Source organism: Anomalospiza imberbis, chromosome 2, assembly GCF_031753505.1.
Source record: "Anomalospiza imberbis isolate Cuckoo-Finch-1a 21T00152 chromosome 2, ASM3175350v1, whole genome shotgun sequence".
Classification (NCBI taxonomy): Eukaryota; Metazoa; Chordata; class Aves; order Passeriformes; family Viduidae; genus Anomalospiza; species Anomalospiza imberbis.
The window spans coordinates 3,008,703-3,030,394 of NC_089682.1; the positions used below are offsets into that span (position 1 = coordinate 3,008,703).

Consider the following 21,692-nt stretch of genomic DNA (forward strand, 5'->3'; position numbering starts at 1 on the left):
TTACCCTGGTCTGAGCTTCCCAGGGAACAAGAGGCTCTGCTCGCAGGGAACAGGGACAGGACAAGAGGAAAAGGCCTCAAGCTGTGCCAGGGGAGGCTTGGGTTGGGCAGCAGAAGGAATTTCTTCACTGAAAGGGTTGTGAAATATTTGTGTTCGAGATCATCCAGTCCCACCTCACCCCAGCAGCACCAGCATCACCCCAAACCCTGTCCCCAGGGGCCACATCCAGGCTCCTCCTGAGCACTCCCACAGAAAGTGACTCCAAACCTCCCTGAGCAGCTCAGCCCAAGGCCTGGCCACTCTGCCAGGGAAAGTTTTTCCAAATATCCAATCAGAACCTCCCCTGGCAAAATCATTTCATCCTTGATGATGTTTTGAAACATCGGAGTGTTGGCTAAAGGTGGTCAATGCCATGACCTCTTAAGAATCTGCATGCTTTCCTCTCACAAATGATGGCAAAGACAATTTTCCACCTGTCCATTCCCTCTTGTTTGCAGAGATGTTGGGAAGTCTCCCCTTTTGTGGAGCAGAAAAAGAAGGGAAGTCCTCTCTGGCACCTTCTGCTCAGACACGGTTGGGCTCTCTGAAGCTGCTAAGAAAGCACAGCAATCCCACAAATTCCCAAAGAAGTCTTGAGGAGCTGTGTGAGCTTGAGTGACATTTGGAAGCAGTTCTGTGCTCGCTTGGCCAGCAGGGCCAGCGAACAACACCGTGGTGCTTTCAACCCAGATGCTTTGGCAAAGCACAGCCTCGAGTGTCGCCACTGCTTGGCAGAACAACTGGTGCTGCAGAACAGGAGCAGGTGCTTTGGGCTTTTTCTGCTCCTTCTGCACCAAGGCCCTGCTTTCTGCAGTGGCTTTGGAGCACAATAAACAATACTGCTTTTGCTTTCGGGTAAGGCTTTTCAGCTCTTCAGTGGACTTGGTGAAAAGTTGGGCTCTGTGGCAGTGATGAGAATAATGAGTTACGTGGCTCTTGTTGTCTTCTGCAAACATCTTACAGGTGGCAGATCCTGGGCTTGTTTTATACTTTCTCCTCCAAATTCATGGAATCCCAGGATGGCTTGGGTTGGGAGGGACCTTAAAGCTCATCCAGTCCCACTCCTGCCATGGGCAGGGACATCTTCCACTGTCCCAGGCTGCTCCAAGCCCCAGTGTCCAACCTTGGGCACTGCCAGGGATCCAGGGACAGCCACAGCTGCTCTGGCCAACCTAAAGTCCCATTACCTGGAGGAGTGTTTGATAACTGCCCTCAGTGAGGTCCTGCTGGGGACAACATTTCTTTGGAGTAACATTTCTTGGGACTGTATTGTGGCATTTCTTTGGGGTGACATTTCTCTGGGGTGACATTTCTTTGCACCCCTTCTCAATCATCTCTTCCCACCACAGCCTGGCACAGCCCTCACTCCAGTGAGTTTTCACTCATGGCAGGAGGGCACTTCCAACTTCTTCCCTCTTCTTCCAGCGTCTGCCTGGCAGGGAAGAGTCAGGCTGTTCCAAGACTCATCCTCACGTGTGTGTTTACAGAGTCCTGCCTGTGCCATGCATGGAGCTGAGTGTTCTGTTCCCTGAGAACACTTGGAAAACCTCAGTGCTGAAGCTTTGAAGCTCACTGATACCTAAACTTTTAAATAAAGAGTATGTGTGTTATTATTTCACTTTTCTTGACTTGCAGTGACTTCAGCCTGGGTGACATGACTTTGTAGGAGGTCGTGGTTCCTTTGCATTGCAGGACAGTCATGTCTAGTGCCTGTAAATGTGGTTTTCACAATGTCCTCAGGAACTGGGAACATTCCCTGACCAGACCAGGGCACAGTTTTGTTTGAATTAAAACCTTCAGAGGTTGGAACTTCATTAACATTTCTGCTATGAACAGGACTTGGGGTGATCTTTTCCCAGAACACAGTTGTTGGATGAACCTTGAAGAATTCCTTCTGTGTTTGGTGTTTAGATCCTGTAAATAATTTTCTATCATCACATTTCCTTGGGAATATCCAACTCTCTTTCCTCAGGTGAAATGCTTCCTCTGCACCTCTCTGGAGATGAGGAAACCCAACACCAAACCATGGCAAATTATCCCCTCAGCTTTTCCTTGGTGTAGTTTACAGATCCTTCAGGAAATGCTGGAATGATTCCTTCCCTCCCTCCACCCCTTGGAAGTCACCTGCTTTTTTTGGTGGCCCACATGGATGCTGCAGGTGCAGGTGACAGGCAGCTGTCAGGAGCTTGTTCTGGGAATTGACATTCCAGAAAAACCAGAGACTGATGGAAGGAGAGGCTCAAATGTTCCAGCCAAAACAGGGTGTCTTTGGTTTGTGCATCTTCCATGATGTCCCTGCAGGGGACAGGTGGCACTTCTTGGAAAGGAGGAGCCCAGTCATGGCAAATGGGAGTTTTTGTAACTGGGAATCAGATTTATGGATGCAGATCAGCTGAAGGAAAGCAGGGTGGGGTATTGGGCAGGAATTGTTCCCTGGGAGGGGCTGGGATGGAATTCCCAGATCTGGATCCCTGGCAGTGCCCAAGGCCAGGTTGGACACTGGGGCTTGGAGCAGCCTGGGACAGTGGAAGGTGTCCCTGCCATGGCAGGGGTGGCACTGGATGATTTTTGAGATCCCTTCCAACCCAGACCATTCTGGGATTCTATAAGATGCATACAAAATTTATTTTTTTAAATTTGCACAACTCTGATACTTGGGTAGTGTTGCTCTCATCGTTATTATTACTGTGAACAAAACCCCAATTTTCAAAGCTTTAATACCTACTCCTTAGTTTATGCTAGAAACGGTAAAACCTTAGAAGGAAAAATGCAAGGTACACTTAAAAAATAATTTTCTTAAATCACAGTATTATCCTAAAGGAATAATGATTTTTTTTGTTTGTTTGTTTTGTGGATTGTTTTTGTTGTTGTGTTTTAAATTTTTCCAGGTTGAAATTTGTGTTATTTGAGAGAAATCAATACAGTTTACAGTGAGCCCCACTTTGGGGTCATACTGTTTGGATTAGTGAAGTTTGGCATCCCCAGGTTTTGGTGGTTTCCAGCTGGAAGTACAGATCCAACCACACTTCAGGTTTTTTTCTCCTTAAAAGCTGCTACTTCAAGGTGAGGCAAATCAAAAGAAGTAATTGCTTAAACTTAAAAGTGTGTGTACTAAATACAGGAATTGTTACAAAGGCAGGAAATTGGGCTTTCAGATGAGTGCTTTGGAATTGTGAGGTTTGACTGGGCTTTTCAACCCCCTGGCATGGATTTATTTCTGATTTATTTTTTGATTTTCTGTGATGAGCACTAAGCTGGATATGGAAATACAGAAACTTTTTACTGGGGAATGATTTATTGTTTAGTGAGTGGAGTTTGTCAGGACTGGCTTCAGATTCCTGCTGTAAAATGCAGGTGTCAGAATATCCATTACCAAATCATTGACAAAGCAGCAGAAAAATGGTTTAAGTTGCAGTTCACAGCCCGTGAGGATTTTCTGGAATAGTTCTGGTGCTTCCAGGCAACTTCGGAGTGAGGATAAAACCTGGAATGTTATTATTTTATGAACTGTGATATGGATTAATAAGGACAGTGTGCATAAGAGTTTTAAAGTATTCTGGTTTTTAGGAACTCCGTCAGAATTTGTGTTATTAATACAGAGTATCAAAGCAGTGCAATGTCTTCAAATGCAACAGAACTGCTCTGTAGCTAAAATTTAAGTGCTGTAAATTTCCCTTGGAGTGACATGAATTACTTGAAGATGATCCATGAAATCAGCCAGCGAGGGAATTCCCTGGAATCATCACACCAGCAGCTTCCCCATAATCGAGGTGGAATTTATAATGGTGGATATTTTTTTTGTAGTTCACTTTTTCACTTAAAAAGCCTCTGTGTGTGTGTGTTGGTCCTTAAAGGTGTGTGATAGGTTAACAGCAATCTCAAATCCAATCCCAAAAATCCCAATCTGTACTGTTTGGGATTAGTAAAGGAAAAAAGACTTTTAATATCAATAGGGCTGTGCAAATCCTGCACGTGGAAGGAGGGGACAGCCCAAATTCTGAAAATACACACTTGCCCACGTGCCAAGTTATTTTATTTTTACAGTTGGTTTTATTTTAAAATTGTCTTCGCTGTGTTAGATGAAATCCACCTTTATTTATGGTAGACACCAGAGCTGGGTGGATGTCACCCAGTGAAATAGTTTGAAAATACATGGGATTATTTAACCGAGTTAAAAAGATTCTGCATCAATTCCTAACCCTGCCTGTATTCAAACTACAAAAGTACTTTGAGATCCTCCCCCTCTCTCCTGAAAGCTGTTCTCTTTGGTCAGGTATTGAATAATTTATATCATGTGAGACTCTTGCACATGATGTATTCATCCCTTGTTTAGCGCTTACATTCATGGTTTGGCATGCTGGCTGTACATTGATATGGGAGATGCTTCCCATTTTTTCTCTACCAACTGTTTAAATATATCTTGTGCCTCAGTAACTACAAATGGGAAATAGAATAATTCAAGTAATTTCCCTTGATGGGTTTGATGCCTAGGAAAAGATTTCTTTTAATTTTATTTTTTTAAATACATATCTGTTTGTACAAAAGGACAGCTCTAAAAATGATGCTGATATTTATGCTAACTTTATGTTCAGCTGGAAATGCCTGAGCCATCAGGCCGGGTATTGATTTGGGATAAAATATTGGGTGTTTTTCACCTCTCGTGCGGTTTGACGTGCTGCCATGTAGCAGGTAATTTATTCCATCTCTAATTAGTTTTGCGCTGCAAACTGCAAATTGTGAGTAATGTTCTTTGGAGGTGGGGGAAGGAGGAGGCGCTGCACCAACGCGGGGAACTCTCGGTTAAGTGCTGATAAAAGTATTTCCCCGAAAGGCCAGCGGAGCAGCCCAGCACAAGGATTAGTGCTGCAAAGTCCTGGCCCAGCCCGGATTGCTCTCGTAAGCCCCTGCTCAGGTAACGCTGCTGCTGCAGGGGCTGCGAGATGAGCACGGATAAATGCAGTGAGTGGGTTCCAAAAGCTGCCAGCGGAGAAAGAATGGGCGGCACTGATTCCTGGGGTGTGCAGCGCACACACACTGAGGGAGATGCTGCTGTTTTGGGGTACACAGGGAGAGATTTCAGGAGCTTCACCGAGGGAGTTGCTGGTGTTTTAGGGCATGGAAGGAGATATTTTAGTAGTTTCACTGCTGCTAAAATGTCCAAAATGAAGTTGTTGAATGGGGGAGAGATTTCAGGAGCTTCACTGAAAGAGTTGCTGGTGTTTTAGGGCATGGAAGGAGATATTTTAGTTGTTTCACTGCTGTTAAAATGTCCAAAATGAAGTTGTTGAATGAGGGAGAGATTTCAGGAGCTTCACCGAGAGAGTTGCTGGTGTTTTAGGGCATGGAAGGAGATATTTTAGTAGTTTCACTGCTGTTAAAATGTCCAAAATGAAGTTGTTGAATGAGGGAGAGATTTCAGGAGCTTCACTGAAAGAGTTGCTGGTGTTTTAGGGCGTGGAAGGAGATATTTTAGTAGTTTCACTGCTGCTAAGATGTCCAAAATGAAGTTGTTGAATGAGGGAGAGATTTCAGGAGCTTCACTGAAAGAGTTGCTGGTGTTTTAGGGCATGGAAGGAGATATTTTAGTAGTTTCACTGCTGCTAAAATGTCCAAAATGAAGTTGTTGAATGGGGGAGAGATTTCAGGAACTTCACTGAGAGAGTTGCTGGTGTTTTAGGGCATGGAAGGAGATATTTTAGTAATTTCACTGCTGCTAAAATATCCAAAATGAAGTTGTTGAATGGGGGAGAGATTTCAGGAGCTTCACTGAGAGAGTTGCTGGTGTTCCAAGGCATGGAGGGAGGTACTGCAGTAGTTTCACTGCTGCTAAGATGTCCAAAATGAAGTTGTTGAATGAGGGAGCCGGTAAAACTGTTGGAACTGACATCTTGGGCGCTTGGTAAAAGCAGGTTCCCCGCTGCAGCTCTGAGGAGCTGGGCCGTGCTAGGGACCCCTGAGAGCAGGGATGGCTCTGCCCGTGCCCCCTCCTTCCCCGTGCCCAGGTGCAGGTGCTGTCCCCGCCGTGCCAGCGCGGCGAGGCCACCCCGGCGGCTCCGGGGGCTCCGTGCCCCGTCCCCTGGCCGCCGGCACTTGTCCCCTGTCCGGTGGCACCTTGGCGGAGCCCCGGAGAACAGGAAGCACCCCCACCCCCTCGGCAGGTGAGAGACTCGCAGCGGCGCCGGCACATCGCTGCCGGGCTCGGCAAAGTGCAGTAAAACATGCCCGGCACCGCTGCGGCCGCCACGGCGTAGAGAGAGAGAGAGGGGGAGAGAGGGGACAGTGCTGCTGCTGCTGCTGCTGCTGCTGCTGCTGCTGCTGCAGGGACAGCCGGGGGCTTCCAGAGTAAGTCTGTCTGTCTGTCACTCTTTGCATTTCCAGCCGCCGGTTTTCCACATCCGCATCCCCCCCGCGCGTGGGAAGGGGATCTCCCCAGCAGCCCTGCGAGCGGTGCTGGTCAGTGATGGATTCACGCCGTCACAGGCACAGAGACACCAATATGCTGTCAGATAATATATATATATTTTTTTTTTCTTTGAAAGATCGGTCAAAAGAAAAAAAAAAAATCTGCTTATTTCTCGTAGGATGCTTCAGCGTCGCTCATGTTCAGTCGTTAGCGGCGGTGGAACGAGCTGAAATTTCTTTTGCTTAAAATCTGTCGCGGGGAGTGGGGGGATAATAACAATAACAACAACAATAATAATAATAATAACAATAACAATAATAATAATAAAGGATGTTGTGTTTTTAGGGTTAAACCCAAACCAGTGAAACATAAATTCAGATCTTTGAGAAAAAGGGAAGGAAAAAGGAAAGGACAGGAGTAGCCTGACACAGTAATTTTAGGAGGTGACCTGCCTAAGGAAGGCAGCGACAGGGAACTTTAGAGCTTTTTAAAGCCCCGGCAAGAATTCCAGGCGGGCTCGCTCCCACCCGGCAGCGCTGGGGGAAATCTTTCACATCCCAGCCCTGGAGAGAAGGCGTCCCGGAGCCGGGCAGGGCGAAATCCTAACGCGGGCGCGCTTATCCGTAAATCCCGTGTATCATGGCTGCGCCGCCCTGCCCTTGCTGTGGGGGTGAAATGTAGAACATGAGCCTGATCCTCGGGAGATGGAGCTAATTTCGCCCTAAACTGGAAAGTGTTAACAGCGCCCGGCGAATGTGACAAAGCTCAATCGCGCTCCTTGTTTATGGGGCCCGCGCCCATTGGCCGCCGCGCGCCAGCTCTGCCCTGGCAACTGCGCGCCCGCATTTGCATAGCGCGCCGCCATTGGCCCGCGCCGCCGCGCTGCGGGCCAATGGCGCGGCGCGGCCCGGGGTGGGCTATGCTAATGAGGCGCTGTTGCTGGGGCGCGCTGCGGCAGCCGGGGATGCGCTGAGGGGAGCGCCGGCACCGGCTTCCCCCTCACGCGCGGGCCTGCGCGCTGCGGGCCGCGCTCGAACCGCGCCGCCCTCCCTCACACCGGGCCGCCCTCCCTCACACCGGGCCGCGCTCGAACCGCGCCGCCCTCCCTCACACCGGGCCGCGCTCGAACCGCGCCGCCCTCCCTCACACCGGGCCGCGCTCGAACCGCGCCGCCCTCCCTCACACCGGGCCGCGCTCGAACCGCGCCGCCCTCCCTCGCACCGGGCCGCGCTCCATCGCACCGCGCCGCCCTCCCTCACACCGGGCCGCGCTCGAACCGCGCCGCCCTCCCTCACACCGGGCCGCGCTCGAACCGCGCCGCTCTCCCTCACACCGGGCCGCGCTCCATCGCACCGGGCCGCGCTCCATCGCACCGGGCCGCCCTCCCTCACACCGGGCTGCCCTCCATCGCACCGGGCCGCCCTCCCTCACACCGGGCCGCGCTCCATCGCACCGCGCCGCCCTCCCTCACACCGGGCCGCGCTCCATCGCACCGGGCCGCCCTCCCTCACACCGGGCCGCCCTCCATCGCACCGGGCCGCGCTCCATCGCACCGGGCCGCCCTCCCTCACACCGGGCCGCCCTCCCTCACACCGGGCCGCGGTCCATCGCACCGGGCCGCCCTCCCTGACACCGGGCCGCGCTCCATCGCACCGGGCCGCCCTCCCTCACACCGGGCTGCGCTCCCTGACACCGGGCCGCGGTCCATCGCACCGGGCCGCCCTCCCTCACACCGGGCCGCCCTCCCTCACACCGGGCCGCGCTCGAACCGCGCCGCCCTCCCTCACACCGGGCCGCGCTCGAACCGCGCCGCCCTCCCTCACACCGGGCCGCGCTCCATCGCACCGGGCCGCCCTCCCTCACACCGGGCCGCGGTCCATCGCACCGGGCCGCCCTCCCTGACACCGGGCTGCGCTCACACCGGGCTGCCCTCCCTCACACCGGGCTGCCCTCCCTCACACCGAGCCGCCCTCACACCGAGCCGCCCTCCCTCACACCAGGCTGCGCTCCATCGCACCGGGCCGCCCTCCCTCACACCGGGCTGCCCTCCCTCGCACCGGGCTGCCCTCCCTCACACCGGGCTGCGCTCCATCGCACCGGGCCGCCCTCCCTCACACCGGGCCGCCCTCCATCGCACCGGGCCGCGGTCCATCGCACCGGGCTGCCCTCCCTCGCACCGGGCCGCCCTCGCACCGGGCTGCGGCGGGCCCCGAGCGCCGCCGGCCCTGGGCCGCCCGCCGCTCCGTCTGATTGTTGTTTCCCCCCAGTTTCCCCCCTGTTCTTAAATTTATTTTTTAAATAAAATGCTTTAAAGTAGCCAGCTTCCCGCAGAAAGCTGATACACTCAGCTCGCCCCTTCTCGCTGTCCGAGGTCAGGATCTGAATCTGATTATTCTTTAGAATAATTATTTCTGGAACACACACACCTTTCAAAAATGGTGTGTTCACATCCCACCCGACCAAAAAAAAACCTACTCCACACCAAAGACAAGCCTTTCCTCAAGCTCTAAGTTGAGTCCTGTTTTTTTCCTGTCCTAAATATCATTCCTGTCTAAGAATATTGGGGAATCTGAGCTTAAAATATATTCTGCTGCTTAAGTCTACGTCTGTATCTGTCCTTTTTTCCTTTCCCTGCTTTCCCAAGCAGCATTTTCTCCACTCATGGGTCACTTTACCTCCTTCAGTCCTGTTCCCCACTCCCTCCCTCTGTCTTCTTCAGTGTCCAATTCCTGTATTTTCTTCCATAACTGCTCACATTCTCTCCTTCCAACTCACTAAAACTGACTGTGAGGGTAATGAATTGTTTAACTGAGTCAATCCAGCTACATTCCCTGCTATTTTTTCCTTTCTTTTCCTCTTTCTCGTAAGTATCAGGATGTATCCCTGGTTTGATACCACCTGGCATTTGCTGGTAATGGTGGGAATTCCTGTCACCAGCAGACTTTTGGTTAAGTCTGATTTTTACTGTGGTGGAATTTTAATTTTTAGACCGTTTTCTAAACCCTTCAGAAAACTTCAGGTTCAACAGAGGGGAATTTAGTTTCTCTTGGATAAGGCCAATGTTTTCATAGAGAAACTTAGTGATTTCTAGAACCAAAACCTTACATTTAATAAAAATGGTGTGTACTTGGAGTTTGCTTGAAGTCTTCTGAAGAATAAGTTTAGAGGTTCTTTTTTAGCATGCTTAAGGGACAAAAATAATGTCAATTTAAACTTTGTGTCACTAAATTTCTGCTGTATTAGGAGATTACCGTGGATTATAAAAGATTTTTCTCCTTATTAACTGAATTTGACAGATTTTTTTGTTTGTATTTGTGGTTTTCACTCGGCACGGAGGGGCAGCTGTGGGTCTTTCAGCAGGATTAAAGATGCAGAGGTAGCTGGAGTTAAGTAATTACTGGAAACCTGTGTTTGGAATAATATTCACACTTCAGTCTTTATTTCTGCTTTAAGAGCTGTTATGTTTGTTCAAAGGTTGGACTTGATGATCTTGGAGGTATTTTCCAACATTATTGTTTCTGTGAGTCTTTGAACTTTCACCATGATCATAAAAAGAGTTTATCTCCATTTCCCTCTCTCCTTTCTAGTCCCTCTTTTTAATGGCAGGCTTTTCATTCGATTAGAAAAATGATAAACCTTAGAATAATTGCATAAAATCATAAATTGCACATGAATTTGTAGGGCGAGACAAAAAACCTCAGAACCTCAACCTTGGCACATTTTCACCAGCATCAGTGACCTCTGGCAAACGAGGATTTGGGTAATTTTTACTTGTCAGTTTTAAAATAAAAGTTAGTTCTCTTCTTGAAATACAGGTTATTAAAGATTCAGTAATAAAGTATTGACTGCTGAGATATTGTTTCACTCACTCGTTTGTCATTAAATAAATAAATGCACGCTGGGGTGAATCAGCAGCCAAAGTCCTTGAGTTGGACCAGTGCTCCTGAGGAGCTGGACAGAGTTCCAGTGTGGCCGGAAAACTTGGGAAGAGCTTGAAGTGTGTTAGAAAAGGGGAAAACCTTCACTAGGAGCTCTGTTGGTGTGTGTACAGTCGCTTCCTCTGTAAATCCTGGGGTATCCTCTCTCGGAGGATCACACGAGGGCAGTGTGTCAAAAAGGAGCTTTTTTAACCTAACCTGTACAGCTGCTCCTCTGTGGAGCTCTGCGAAACAGAGATTTACCTGCTAGGATGTGTCCCTTGTCTTTGCAAAGTCCTGAATGTGCAGAAATTTAAATTATGGCGCCCTTTTGTGTTCATCCCATGTCTGGCCGTTTTTCTGCAGAACAGGAGAAAATCCAGAATTCTACAGAAGGAAATGATTGTTTGTGAGTTCCGAGGATGCAAAAACAATGACCACTCTATAGAATATATAAGCAGCCAGGAATAATTTTATTTGGAGCACAGTCTGAAGAGTGGCTAGGGATATTATGTTAAACACAATGAAAATAAAAAGATCTATTGTATGGCCACCTATTCAGTGAGCACTGCTTCCATTCTGCCCCCTAAAACAAACAGGGCATTCATGGAGCCAAACAGAATCATAACTTATTGACATGGAGGCACAGAATTAAAGCTGGGGAAGGATTCTGGGCTTCCCCAATTTCTGGGCACAGTTCTCTTCATTTTAGTGGGTTTTCAGTCCATTCAGTCCTTTGCAGGCCTGTCCCTGTTTCCTTGTGGAATTCCAGGTGTTCTTTAGCTGTGCTTTCAAGCAGGTGCTTCTCCAGGGCAGAAATGGAAAAGCAGAGGTCTCAGAGAGCTTAATTTGGACTACGAAAGTTCAGATTGCCTGTGTTTCCTGTAGGTCTTAGCTGAGAATTTTGGCGATCTTGGGCTTCATTTATTTAAAAAAAGTGGTTTCACTTTCACAACATTTTCTCAGTTCTAAGATTCTCCGGAGTGTACTCAAAGTCATATTTACAAGTTAATGAAACACAGATTTATATACTGTGTTGCCAGTGGATTAAATGAGTTTTGGAAAGGTCTTTCTCTTGCAGTGGGAGAATTACAATGAGCAGCAGCATTCAGCCCTTCTCGTACCAGATTTTTGAAGTGGCCTTTCTTTTATTTCTGAAGATATTTCCCACAGTGTTTCCCTGTGACAGGTCTGAGCTCCATTTTTTTTCCAGGAAAGGGAGCTGGTGTCCTCTGATTGCACAAAAGCCACAGACCACAAGTCCTGCCCAAAGTCCACCTCCTGCTGCAGCTCATCCAGGCGAGGAACTGGCCAAGACAGGCTCAGCAGTGGCACAACAGTTCATGAACCTGCTCTTGGCCTGCTTTTCCTCCAGGCTGGGAAAAGATGGCACCCAGGAGTTTGATGTCACCTCCTGAGCACTTCCCTGCAGCTCTGGCCAGTTGGGAGGAGCAGGAGGAACCCGTGGGTGTGTTGGCCCATGAATGGGGTTGGAGAGCGGGGTTGTTTCTATGTTTAGGGTTCCATTCTGCTGGGAGGGAAAGCGGTGTTTGGCATTTCTGTACAGGGAAGTTGCCTGAATAGTTATTGTAGGATAACTTCTGAAGCTGCCATTCTTTAATAATTCCCCCACAATAATAAAGTTCCTCCAGAGGAGGAACTCGGTGGGATATTTATAACGGGATTGTTCTCCGGTAGCTGCCACAGGTAATTTCCCTTTGTTCCCTGAGTTCTCTCAGCTTTTCCCTGGGTTCTCTCAGCTTTTCCCACTCCAGACCAAGCAGAGTGAGGTCCCTGGACCCCCACGTTCTCAGGCAGCCACTCCAAACCCGTGTGTGGGGACAATGGGCAGAGCAGGGCTGCAGGAGTTCACGCAGAGTTCAGGTTGGCGTTTGCTCATTGCCTGAAAGATGATTGTTCTAAACTCTGCAGTCCCCCAGGGCTGACATTTGTGATGCTCAGGCAGAACTCTGGTAGGTCGAACTCGTCTTCAGCGTGGGTTTATTTGAACAGAGAGTTCTCAGATACAAGTGCTTGTTGCTGATTGCTCCCTGGCTGTTTTAGGTTGTGCTGATACACCTCAGAGGTGGTTGGGTATTAGAGCAGTGCAGGGATCTGGCTCCCTTTTCCAGACACTCTTCAATAGCTGAGCTGTCACAATGCTCATGGATGCTGAGAGCTTTTCCAAGCAGAGACTTTGCAAAATAAAGTTGACCAGAATTCTGCAAAACAATGAACTTTGCAAAAAAAAATCTTCTGTGAAGGAAGAGGGTTGTACAATTCCTCAGCTAACACACTTAGAGTGGACATTGGGCTGCTTTCACATCACTAATTTAAAGACAGAAAAAAGCAACAAGAAGTGCTTGCCTTCACCTGTGGTGGTTTAGCAGGGGTTGGAAATAAAAAGATTTAAAGTCTGAACCTGTCCTGCACAGTAAGAACCGTGCTTGTTCTGTGGTGTGGCCCCACAAGCTCCTGGACTCTGAGTGTGGGAAGCAGAACACCCTTTGTGGCGAACGAGACACTTCACACTTTTATTCTCTGGTCGTGTTTTCTGGCAGGTTCTCACTCAGCTGCCAGCGTAGCCCTGAGAGGGAACAGAGGGAATATCTGCACATGGCTGAACAGCCCAAACATGGAAAGGGAGGGTGGGATAGGAGGGAGAGAAAGAAACTCACAACGTTTTGGGTCAAAGCAATGATCTTAGGAGGGAAAATGTTGAAGAAAAGGAAGAAAAGTTCTAGCTAGGCAAAGAGAATGGCAGATGAATTGTGCAGAGGAAGTTTCACACTTCAGCCTGAGATCATGGATCATCTTAATTCCACCCCCTGCCATGGGCAGGGAAACCTCCACTATTCCAGGTTGCTCCAAACCCTGTCCAGCGTGGCCTTGGATGCTTCCAAGCTTGGGGAATTCCTGCATTTAAACTTCTAGAAGTATGAAATAAATGCTGATGGGACTTTCACTGCTTTTACCTGCTTCATCTTGCACAACCATCAGCAGGCGGGGAAGTGTTTTAAGGCTGTTGCAAAGGTTCTGTTCTCAGCAAGATAACTCTTTATCATGTCATGGAACCAAGATCTTCTGTTGCTGCACTTGGGAGATGCTTTTGTCAGTCCTGAAGGCAGATTTCCATCACTCACAGGGTCCAAACTGTCACCTTTTTGGGGGCTAATTTTTCATTGTGAGATGAGAAGTAGGAAGACATATTAAGGAAATGTCACTTTTCAAATGCTCTAATGGTTTTTGTCTGACTTTGCCTCCTTTTTTAAATTTCACTATGAATACACCTCAATAGAACACTAAGGTTTGACAGAGGGACAAAGAGAGTCACAAAGATACTTTGAGAAGCAAAGTAGATCTTTAATGAGCTGGGTGACAGGAATGCAAAGAAACCTTGGAATTCATGTTGGGATTTTCAGTCCCAGCCAAGAGAGGAGCTACTCTAACAACTCCCGATCCAGAGAGAAATCTCACTTTGTGCTGACTTTTGTGACCCAGAAATAGGGAAACCTTGAGGCTGGAGGAGACCTTTGGAGGTTGCCCAGTCCTGTGGCCAGTTGGGCTTTGGCTACAATCCACTGATTTTTTCTGCATTGATGATCCACTCTTGGGATCACTCAGTCACCTGCAGCTCTTCCCCGTCAGTCAGTGAATGTTTGGGCCTCGCTGTAGCTGAAAGGAAAGGCCCGGGATGTGTTTACCACCAAAAATATCTTTTTTGGGAGGAAGTTTAACTGAGTTAAATGAGTTACGTGGACTGATGTCAAAATGGGAATAACAGGATCTCAAATGGATGAGGTAGGAAATTGAATCTGCATGGAGTTCTTCAAAATCTATGCAAAAATTTACACAAAGTTTTCCAATACTACACCACTTGTAGTTCATTCTCCTCAGTAATCACAGTCTCAAATAATTGTTACGCCTGCAGTTAATAATTTCTTTGTTGCTTGGAAAAATCATAAAATCACAGAATGGTTTGGGTTGAAAGGGACCTTAAAATCATCCAGTTCCACCCCCTACCAGGGGCAGGGATAACTTCCAGTATCCTACCTGGCCTTGGACAATTCCAGGGATGGAGAGGCCATAAAACATCCATTAAAAATAAAATCAGTTTAAAACACAGCTATTTTAAAACACAGTATTTTCCACCCTCATCAAATAAATAAATACATTCTTGAACTTCTTCCACTGTGTTGAGATGATGCTTTAAGAAATAAACCTTCTCCTTTATGAGGGAATCCATTTTTGCAGTGTGTCTATTTTCAGAGAGTTCTGTGAGCCTCTTTAGAGTGCAAATACAAATCAAGGTGGGTATTTTTATGCCTCCCCTGAACTAACATTAGGTAAGGCCTATTTGTAAGACAATTCTACCCACTCCAAATCCATAATCTTTTCCCTTAATGTACTTCATGCTTAGAGATCCTGGCGTATGTTTTGGGGTTTTTTGCTTCATTTTCGTCCCAAGGTGTGATCACTTGAACTTGAAGTGGTTAAAAAGGAAAATTGGTGATTGACTACACCTTGTTCACAGATATTTCTGTCCTGTGGAAGTTCTGGATGTGCTGTGGGATCAAGTGCCCATGGATTTGAGTCCTGCCCTGGTGGTCAGCAGATCTCTGATTTTTTGGGGTGTCTGGAGCTCTCCAGATGAGCCAAAAAACAATCTCAGAGCCACCAGAGGCTGTGTGAGCCTCAATTAATGGCTGTGCACAAATGTCCCTATTTCTGGAGCCACTCCTCGACCTAAAACTAAAGGAGGTCGAGATTTCTATTCTAACCAGTCCTTCTTTCCCCTCCTTTCCTCCTGCTGTGTCACCGAGTGTTTCTAGGGGTGTTCCCTTGGGATTAGCTGTGCTGGGATAGGATTGCAGGGGTCAGGAGCAGAGCCTGGGATGTGGCAAGGGCAGGGCTTCCATCAGGGCTGAGCGCGGCTTGTTTGTGCTGGTGACCAGGGCTGTGAGCCCCGGGGCTTTCCTGGCAGGCACAGGGACCAGCTGGGAGGCTGGAATTCCGTGACTGCTGATCCTTGTGCTTACAGCTCCCAAATTCTGCCCCAGTGGTTGCTGAGGTGGGTGAGGTCGGTCCCATTTCAGGGGTGACTCAAATCCTTTTCCATTTGGGATGGGAACACGGGGATGAGGTGGCCAATTCCCATCCATCTCCTTGGCATCCTTCACGTCACCAGACTGGTCAGGCTCTAATCTTGTCCTTTTTCCTGAGATTTGCTGTGGAACCGTTTGTGTTCCTGGGTTGAGAAGGTTCTTGTTGGACGCAGTTTGGATTCGTGGTATCGCATTTGGTGTGGGACTGTCCTCCAAGCCAACAGGGACTTTTTGTTAGTCATAAACAGCAAATCTCAAAAACATTTTAAACTAAAAAATTAAAATCACGGATTTGGGTGCAGGTGGACTTGGGAGGAAAAGGTCTACAAGCTTGAAAAGTTTCCAGCTGAACCAAAACATCACAACTGTTGTTTTGTGGGATAATTAGACTTTGAACACTCTTCTACTTTTCTTTTTTACTTTATTTTAAATGTGTGTAGTGCGCTATTCAGTTTATCCTCAGACTTGTTGTGATTTTTGGAATGTCAGAAGATCCTGTGAAGTCAAACTGTAAATGGGAACCCCCATGGTGCCAGGATTTTTGGGTTTTACATATTTGAGCTTTCTGCTTTTTTAGGAACACATGGGAGGGCAGAATTTTTTGAAATAAAATTTGTTTTTATTAAGTGATGTAATTGGCCAGGTTTCTCTGTATTGGAAACCTATGGCCTGAGGTAAGAAAATACAAGATTTAAACCTTTGAAAGTAACTGGCTCTACGCTTCAGAATTAGTGGTATTTTTGACTCTCTGATTTAAATATTGTTTTGACTTTTACTTCAGTCACTGTGATGTTGCTAAGTGAGATTATGATTTTTTTCAGGTTAAGCAGAACCTCGGAAATTAAAAGAGCAAAAAGTAGAGATACTGGATGATGTCTTACATATGTTCAGCCATTCTTACAGGAGTGTTCAGGGAATCTTGAAAAGGAAATGTTCACTAAATCCACCAAGTGGTAGAGATAGAAAATTAAGTCTGATTCTCAGTTTTCAATGGACATTTTGTAAAAGAGTTAAAAGTAATTTTCTGTGCAATGCTAACTTAAAATGATTAATATTTTAATATAATCAATGTAAAATGGTGATTGATTTCATCCATGCAGTTCTTCTGTTGCCCTGATAGGTGTTGAGTCAATGGTGCAGTATCAATTTTAATATTTTAGTTTTCTTTTGACAGAGTTGTTTTAAAGAAAGCCAAATCTTGGCTGTACTCATCTACTGTTTTCTAGTGCTTGTGTTTTCTTGCAAGGTTTGGACTGTAAAGGAGGTGGGGATTTCCCTTTGCTGGTCAGGTGCTTGGCTGTTTAACACCTTCCTTCTAAATTTAATCTTTAGTGCTAATTTTGCTTTCAGATTGCAGCTGCTCTTTGTTTGCTGTGCTTTGTAGGGACGCATAAACACACAGGACAGGGAATCAGGGATTCAGGGAATCACCAGGGTTGGAAGAGCCCTTTGGGATCATCCCAGTCCCACCATCATCACCCCTAAACCTTATCCCCAAACAAAGATGAGCTGCTGAGGCTGGACACTGGATTTTCCTTTGGTACAGTCAGTCCAGAAAGCTGCTGGGAGCAACCCTGAAAGGCAGAACTTGTGTGTTTTTCTGGCTTTTGTGGAATCCATACGTGGAATTTGTGTGTTTGGAATAATCCCTGTCAAATTCTGACTGAGCTATGACACTCAGGTGGAGATGTGAGAAAAGGGATGCTCAGGATTGGAGTCCCAGCATGCTTTGGCTTGGAAGAGACCTTTAAAGATGGAGTTCTGATGGTCAGGGACACCTTCCACCAGACCAGCTTGCTCCAGCCTGGCCTTGGGCACTGCCAGGGATCCAGGGGCAGCCCCAGCTGCTCTGGGCACCTTGTGCCAGGGCCTGCCCACCCTGCCAGGGAACAGTTCCTAATTCCCAAGATCCCATCCAGCCCTGCCCTCTCTCAGTTTAAGGCCATTTCCCCTGTCCTTGTGAGAAGCCCCTGTCCACCCTTCCTGTCCAGCCCTGCAGATAACCTTTCCCTGAGGATGATGCTGGGATCACTCCCCGTGGGATCTCCCGTGTGTGGCAACCCCTGGGTGCCGATGAGCCCCGGGATCCGGGAGCCTGAACACGGGGCAGGATTTTCAACCCATCCCCTGCTTAACCCTCACCTTGTCTTTGCAGGAGGAGAGACTTCAGCATGCAAACCTTCATCTGTTCGGCTTGCACCATCGTTTTCATTCCATGCTGCTGGCCTTCAGATGGCTGGACAGATGTCCCATTCGCATCAGCAGTACAGTGACCGGCGGCAGCAGAACATCAGTGACCAGCAGGTCTCGGCCTTATCCTACGCGGAGCAGCTCGAGCAGCCACTGCCACTGACAAACCAGGTACGGGGCACAGCTCCTTCTGCAGCTCTCCAAGGTGGAGTTGTGGAGTAACTTGGGTTGGAAGGGACCTTTAGAGATCAAGTTCTGCCCCCTGCCATGGCAGGGACACCTCCCACTGTCCCAGGCTGCTCCCAGCCCCAGTGTCCAAGCTGGCCTTGGGCACTGCCAGGGATCCAGGGGCAGCCCCAGCTGTGCCAGGGCCTGTCCACCCTGCCAGGGAACAATTCCTAATTCCCAAGATCCCATCCAGACCTGCCCTCCTTCAGTTTAAGGTCATTCCCCCCCAACCCTTGTGAAACGTCCCTCTCTATCCCTGTGTTATACAACCATAAATTACAGGATCAGGGCATTTATTCTTGTAGGTTTCTTTTTTTTAACTAATTAACTTCCAACTCTGTAAGGATGGAATTAATATACAACAGTATATTTTAAAATATTTATATTTTATATATTTTTATATTTTTTATATATATATATATATATACATGTATAGATATGTATATGTATAACTTCAAAAAAAGTTGTTTCCAAACTTCTGGAACATACTTATTATTCTACTTGTAACATTTTTTTTAAATAAGAGGAGAGAAATATTGGCCAAGTGGAGAACTGTGAAAAGCTCTTTCTAAAAAAATAACTATTTTTTAAAATTTTGGTGCTGTTTGTTAGCAGCTGATTGCTTCATTACTTATCATAATGGACAGTTTTGCAATGCAGAGTCACTGGTTGGTGTTTTTGGAATACAGAAGTTTGCACAAAATATTTTTTATTTGAGTAGGTAGGACTGCTGGAAGAGCTCCCCAGCTCAGAGTGCCAGGAGTCACAAGAGCTGCTGTGGTTCTGGATAAGTGGGAATTCTGTTGGTTTTTAAAACTTCCATGGCCCAGTTGTGGAAACATAAGGGCAGATGGGTTCCAACAAAGCCTGTAGGTCAGAAATTGAAAATTTGGTGCAGTCTGATGAGGAGTGTTTCACTAAAGAGGACAGAGATGAAGTGTGTTTGCTGCTCAGGATGTTTTAGGTAGAAAAGTCTCCGGAACCATCAAGAGATGCTCTGGTGCTGTGGGAAGATGCTTTTGCAGGAGGGGGAGGAAAGGATTAGAGGGGATGAGAATGGCCAGGATTTGGAGATCTCCAGTGACTGGAGCAAAGGGAATGGAGCTGGCCAAGGATGGGTTTCCTTCCCTGAGGGCCAAACAGGAGGAAGAGGAAATCTCCTATATAGTAATATTTAGCTTGGGGATTTACAAAGGTATTTTATGTGAGTTTTTTGGGTTAGAGGTCTCCCAAAACTTCTACAATGAGGCTGGTCAGTCAAGAAAAGTTGCACCTGAATCCTTTCAAGGCACTTTGGAAACAAACTCAAGGAATTTTAGGTTGTATAGACACGATCCATGTGAGGAAATAATCAGCTGGCCACCTTGGCCATGGCAGTCAAGCTGTCTTTGCACCACCAACACAATTCTATAGAATCAGTGTTTTTGGCTTTGATGGTGGCCAACTTTCTGAAGTGTCCTGACTACTTACCTTCCCTGCCTTTTTCCTCCCTTGAGTTCTTGTGCTCCTCCCATCACCCAGTCCCACCAAGAGTTCTCCTCACAGGCTCCTGCTTGGAGTGGAAGTTCTGTGTGAGCCTCTGTGGGGACTCTCAAAGACTTCTTTGCCTTTGCACTGCACTTCTGATTTTATCTGCACAGCCAGATCCAGCTGAGATCTTCCTGCTGGTGGCTCAGATCATCTGCTCTGGACCTGGTCTCTCTGCAGAATAAATTCCTTGTTCTTTCTTTTGGGTTGCCCTTTTACAGCTCCGGTTCATCTTAATTAAAAAATAACTTTTTTTCTTCTTACAAAACCTTGACCCCTGTGGTTGAAGGCTTTGTGTTTTTCTCTCCAGATGTGATCTGCAAACATCTGGGGGTTTGTGTCCCATTGATCCCTGCATGTTACAGATTCTTTCTTTATCACATTCCTACAAGGAATCCTTTTTATTCAAGGTATTACCATGAATATGCTGCCACTTCTCTCTGGCCTTGATGAAAGTTTTTTATCAAAAAACTTGATAAAGTTCTGTCCTGTAAATGTTAATTCTGGACAGCAACCTTGCAGAGAACATTGTTGGAAGCATCTTGAAGAGGTTGTTTCAATCCTCTGGTGGAATCCCACCACTTGTTCTCTGTGTCATCTCCCTGTAGAGCGTCTAACACAGAGCAGCTTTTTATAATGGCAAACTCTCTTTGGTCACAGAAGGTGACTTCTGCCTTTGCACTTCATACCACAGAATTCCAGGATCATTTAGGCTGGAAAAAATCTCCCAAGATGAGTCCCAGCTGTGCCCATGCCCACCTTGTCCCCAGCCCAGAGCTCTGAGTGCCACCTCCAGGGGACACCTGCAGGGATGGGCTCTCCAAAGCTCCCTGGGCAGCCCCTGCCCAGGCCTGAGCAGCCTTTCCATGGGGAAATTCCTGCTGCTGGCCAAGCTGAGCCTGCCCTGGCCCAGCCTGAGGCCATTTCCCCTTCTCCTGTTCCTGTTCCCCTTCTGTCAGAGCCACAAGGTCCCCTCTGAGCCTCCTTTTGTCCAATGTTTCTCTTCCAGAAAATCCTGGTTTTAATATGCAGCAAAAGGAACTGGCTGTTGGAGAAGCCTTGATAGTTTGATCTTAATATATCCATAAAAACAGGAGGAGGAAAAAGGGGATTTCAGGCAGATTCAGGGAGTTTGATCCTTTAAGGTTGGATCCTTTCCATGCAGTGGCTCCCATCCAGTCAGACAGACAAGGATTGGGTCTGGGAGCTTCAGTTTCCTGGAATTTCCTAACATCGGCAGCCTGGACCATCGGGACAGCTTGGATGACACAGCTTTCCACAGCCTAAAAGTAACTGTTTGGGTGCCCTAAAACCAACCTGCTTGGGTACCCTAAAATAATCTGCTTGGGTGCAGATATAAAAATAATAATCTGTTAGGGTGCCCTAAAAGCAACTTCTTTGGGTGCCCTAAAAGTTTTTTGGGTACCCTAAAAGTAACTCATTTAGGTAACCTAAAAATAACTTCTTTGGATGCCCTAAAACACCCCATTTGGATGCCCTAAAACTAATTTCTTTGGGTGCCCTAAAATACCCTATTTGGGTTCCCTAAAAGTAAACTGTTTGGGTGCCCTAAAATACCCTATTTGGATGCCCTAAAAGTAAACTGTTTGGGTGGTCTAAAGCTTCTTTGGGTGCCCTAAAAGTAACTAATTTAGGTACTCTAAAAGTAGCTTCTGTGGGTGCCCTAAAATATCCCATTTGGGTGCCCTAAAAGTAAACTGTCTGGCTGCCCTAAAACTTCTTTGGGTACCCTAAAAGTAACTCATTTAGATACCCTAAAAATAAACTGTTTGGCTGCCCTAAAAGTTCTTTGGGTACTTTAAAAGTAACTAATTTGGGTACCCTAGAAGTAAGATCTTTGGGAGCCCTAAATGTAAACTGTTAGGGTGCCCTAAAGCACCCCATTAAATGCCCTAAAAGTAAACTGGGTGCCCTAAAACTTCTTTGGGTACCCTAAAAGTAACTCATTTAGGTACCCTAGGAGTAACATCTTTGGGTGCCCTAGAATTAAACTGTTTGGGTACCCTAAATCTTCTCTGGGTACCGTAAAAGTTACTTGTTTAGGTACCCTAGTAGTAACATCTTTGGGTGCCCTAAAAATAAACTGTTTGGGTACCCTAAAATAATCTGCTTGGGTGCAGATATAAAAATAATAATCTGTTAGGGTGCCCTAAAAGCAACTTCTTTGGGTGCCCTAAAAGTTTCTTGCGTACCCTAAAAGTAACTCATTTAGGTAACCTAAAAATAACTTCTTTGGATGCCCTAAAACACCCCATTTGGATG

The 21,692-nt window shown here is 47.1% G+C and overlaps 1 protein-coding gene across 2 annotated transcripts in view; it reads left to right on the forward strand.

The window, feature by feature from the left end:
* DYRK1A (dual specificity tyrosine phosphorylation regulated kinase 1A) overlaps positions 1–21,692 on the forward strand; it is a 77,437-nt gene that overhangs the window by 35,656 nt on the left and 20,089 nt on the right. For both annotated transcript variants that reach the window (XM_068179528.1, XM_068179527.1), the window contains exon 3: positions 17,620–17,825. In XM_068179528.1, the coding sequence (XP_068035629.1) occupies positions 17,620–17,825 (206 nt within the window). The remainder of the gene's footprint in view (positions 1–17,619; positions 17,826–21,692) is intronic.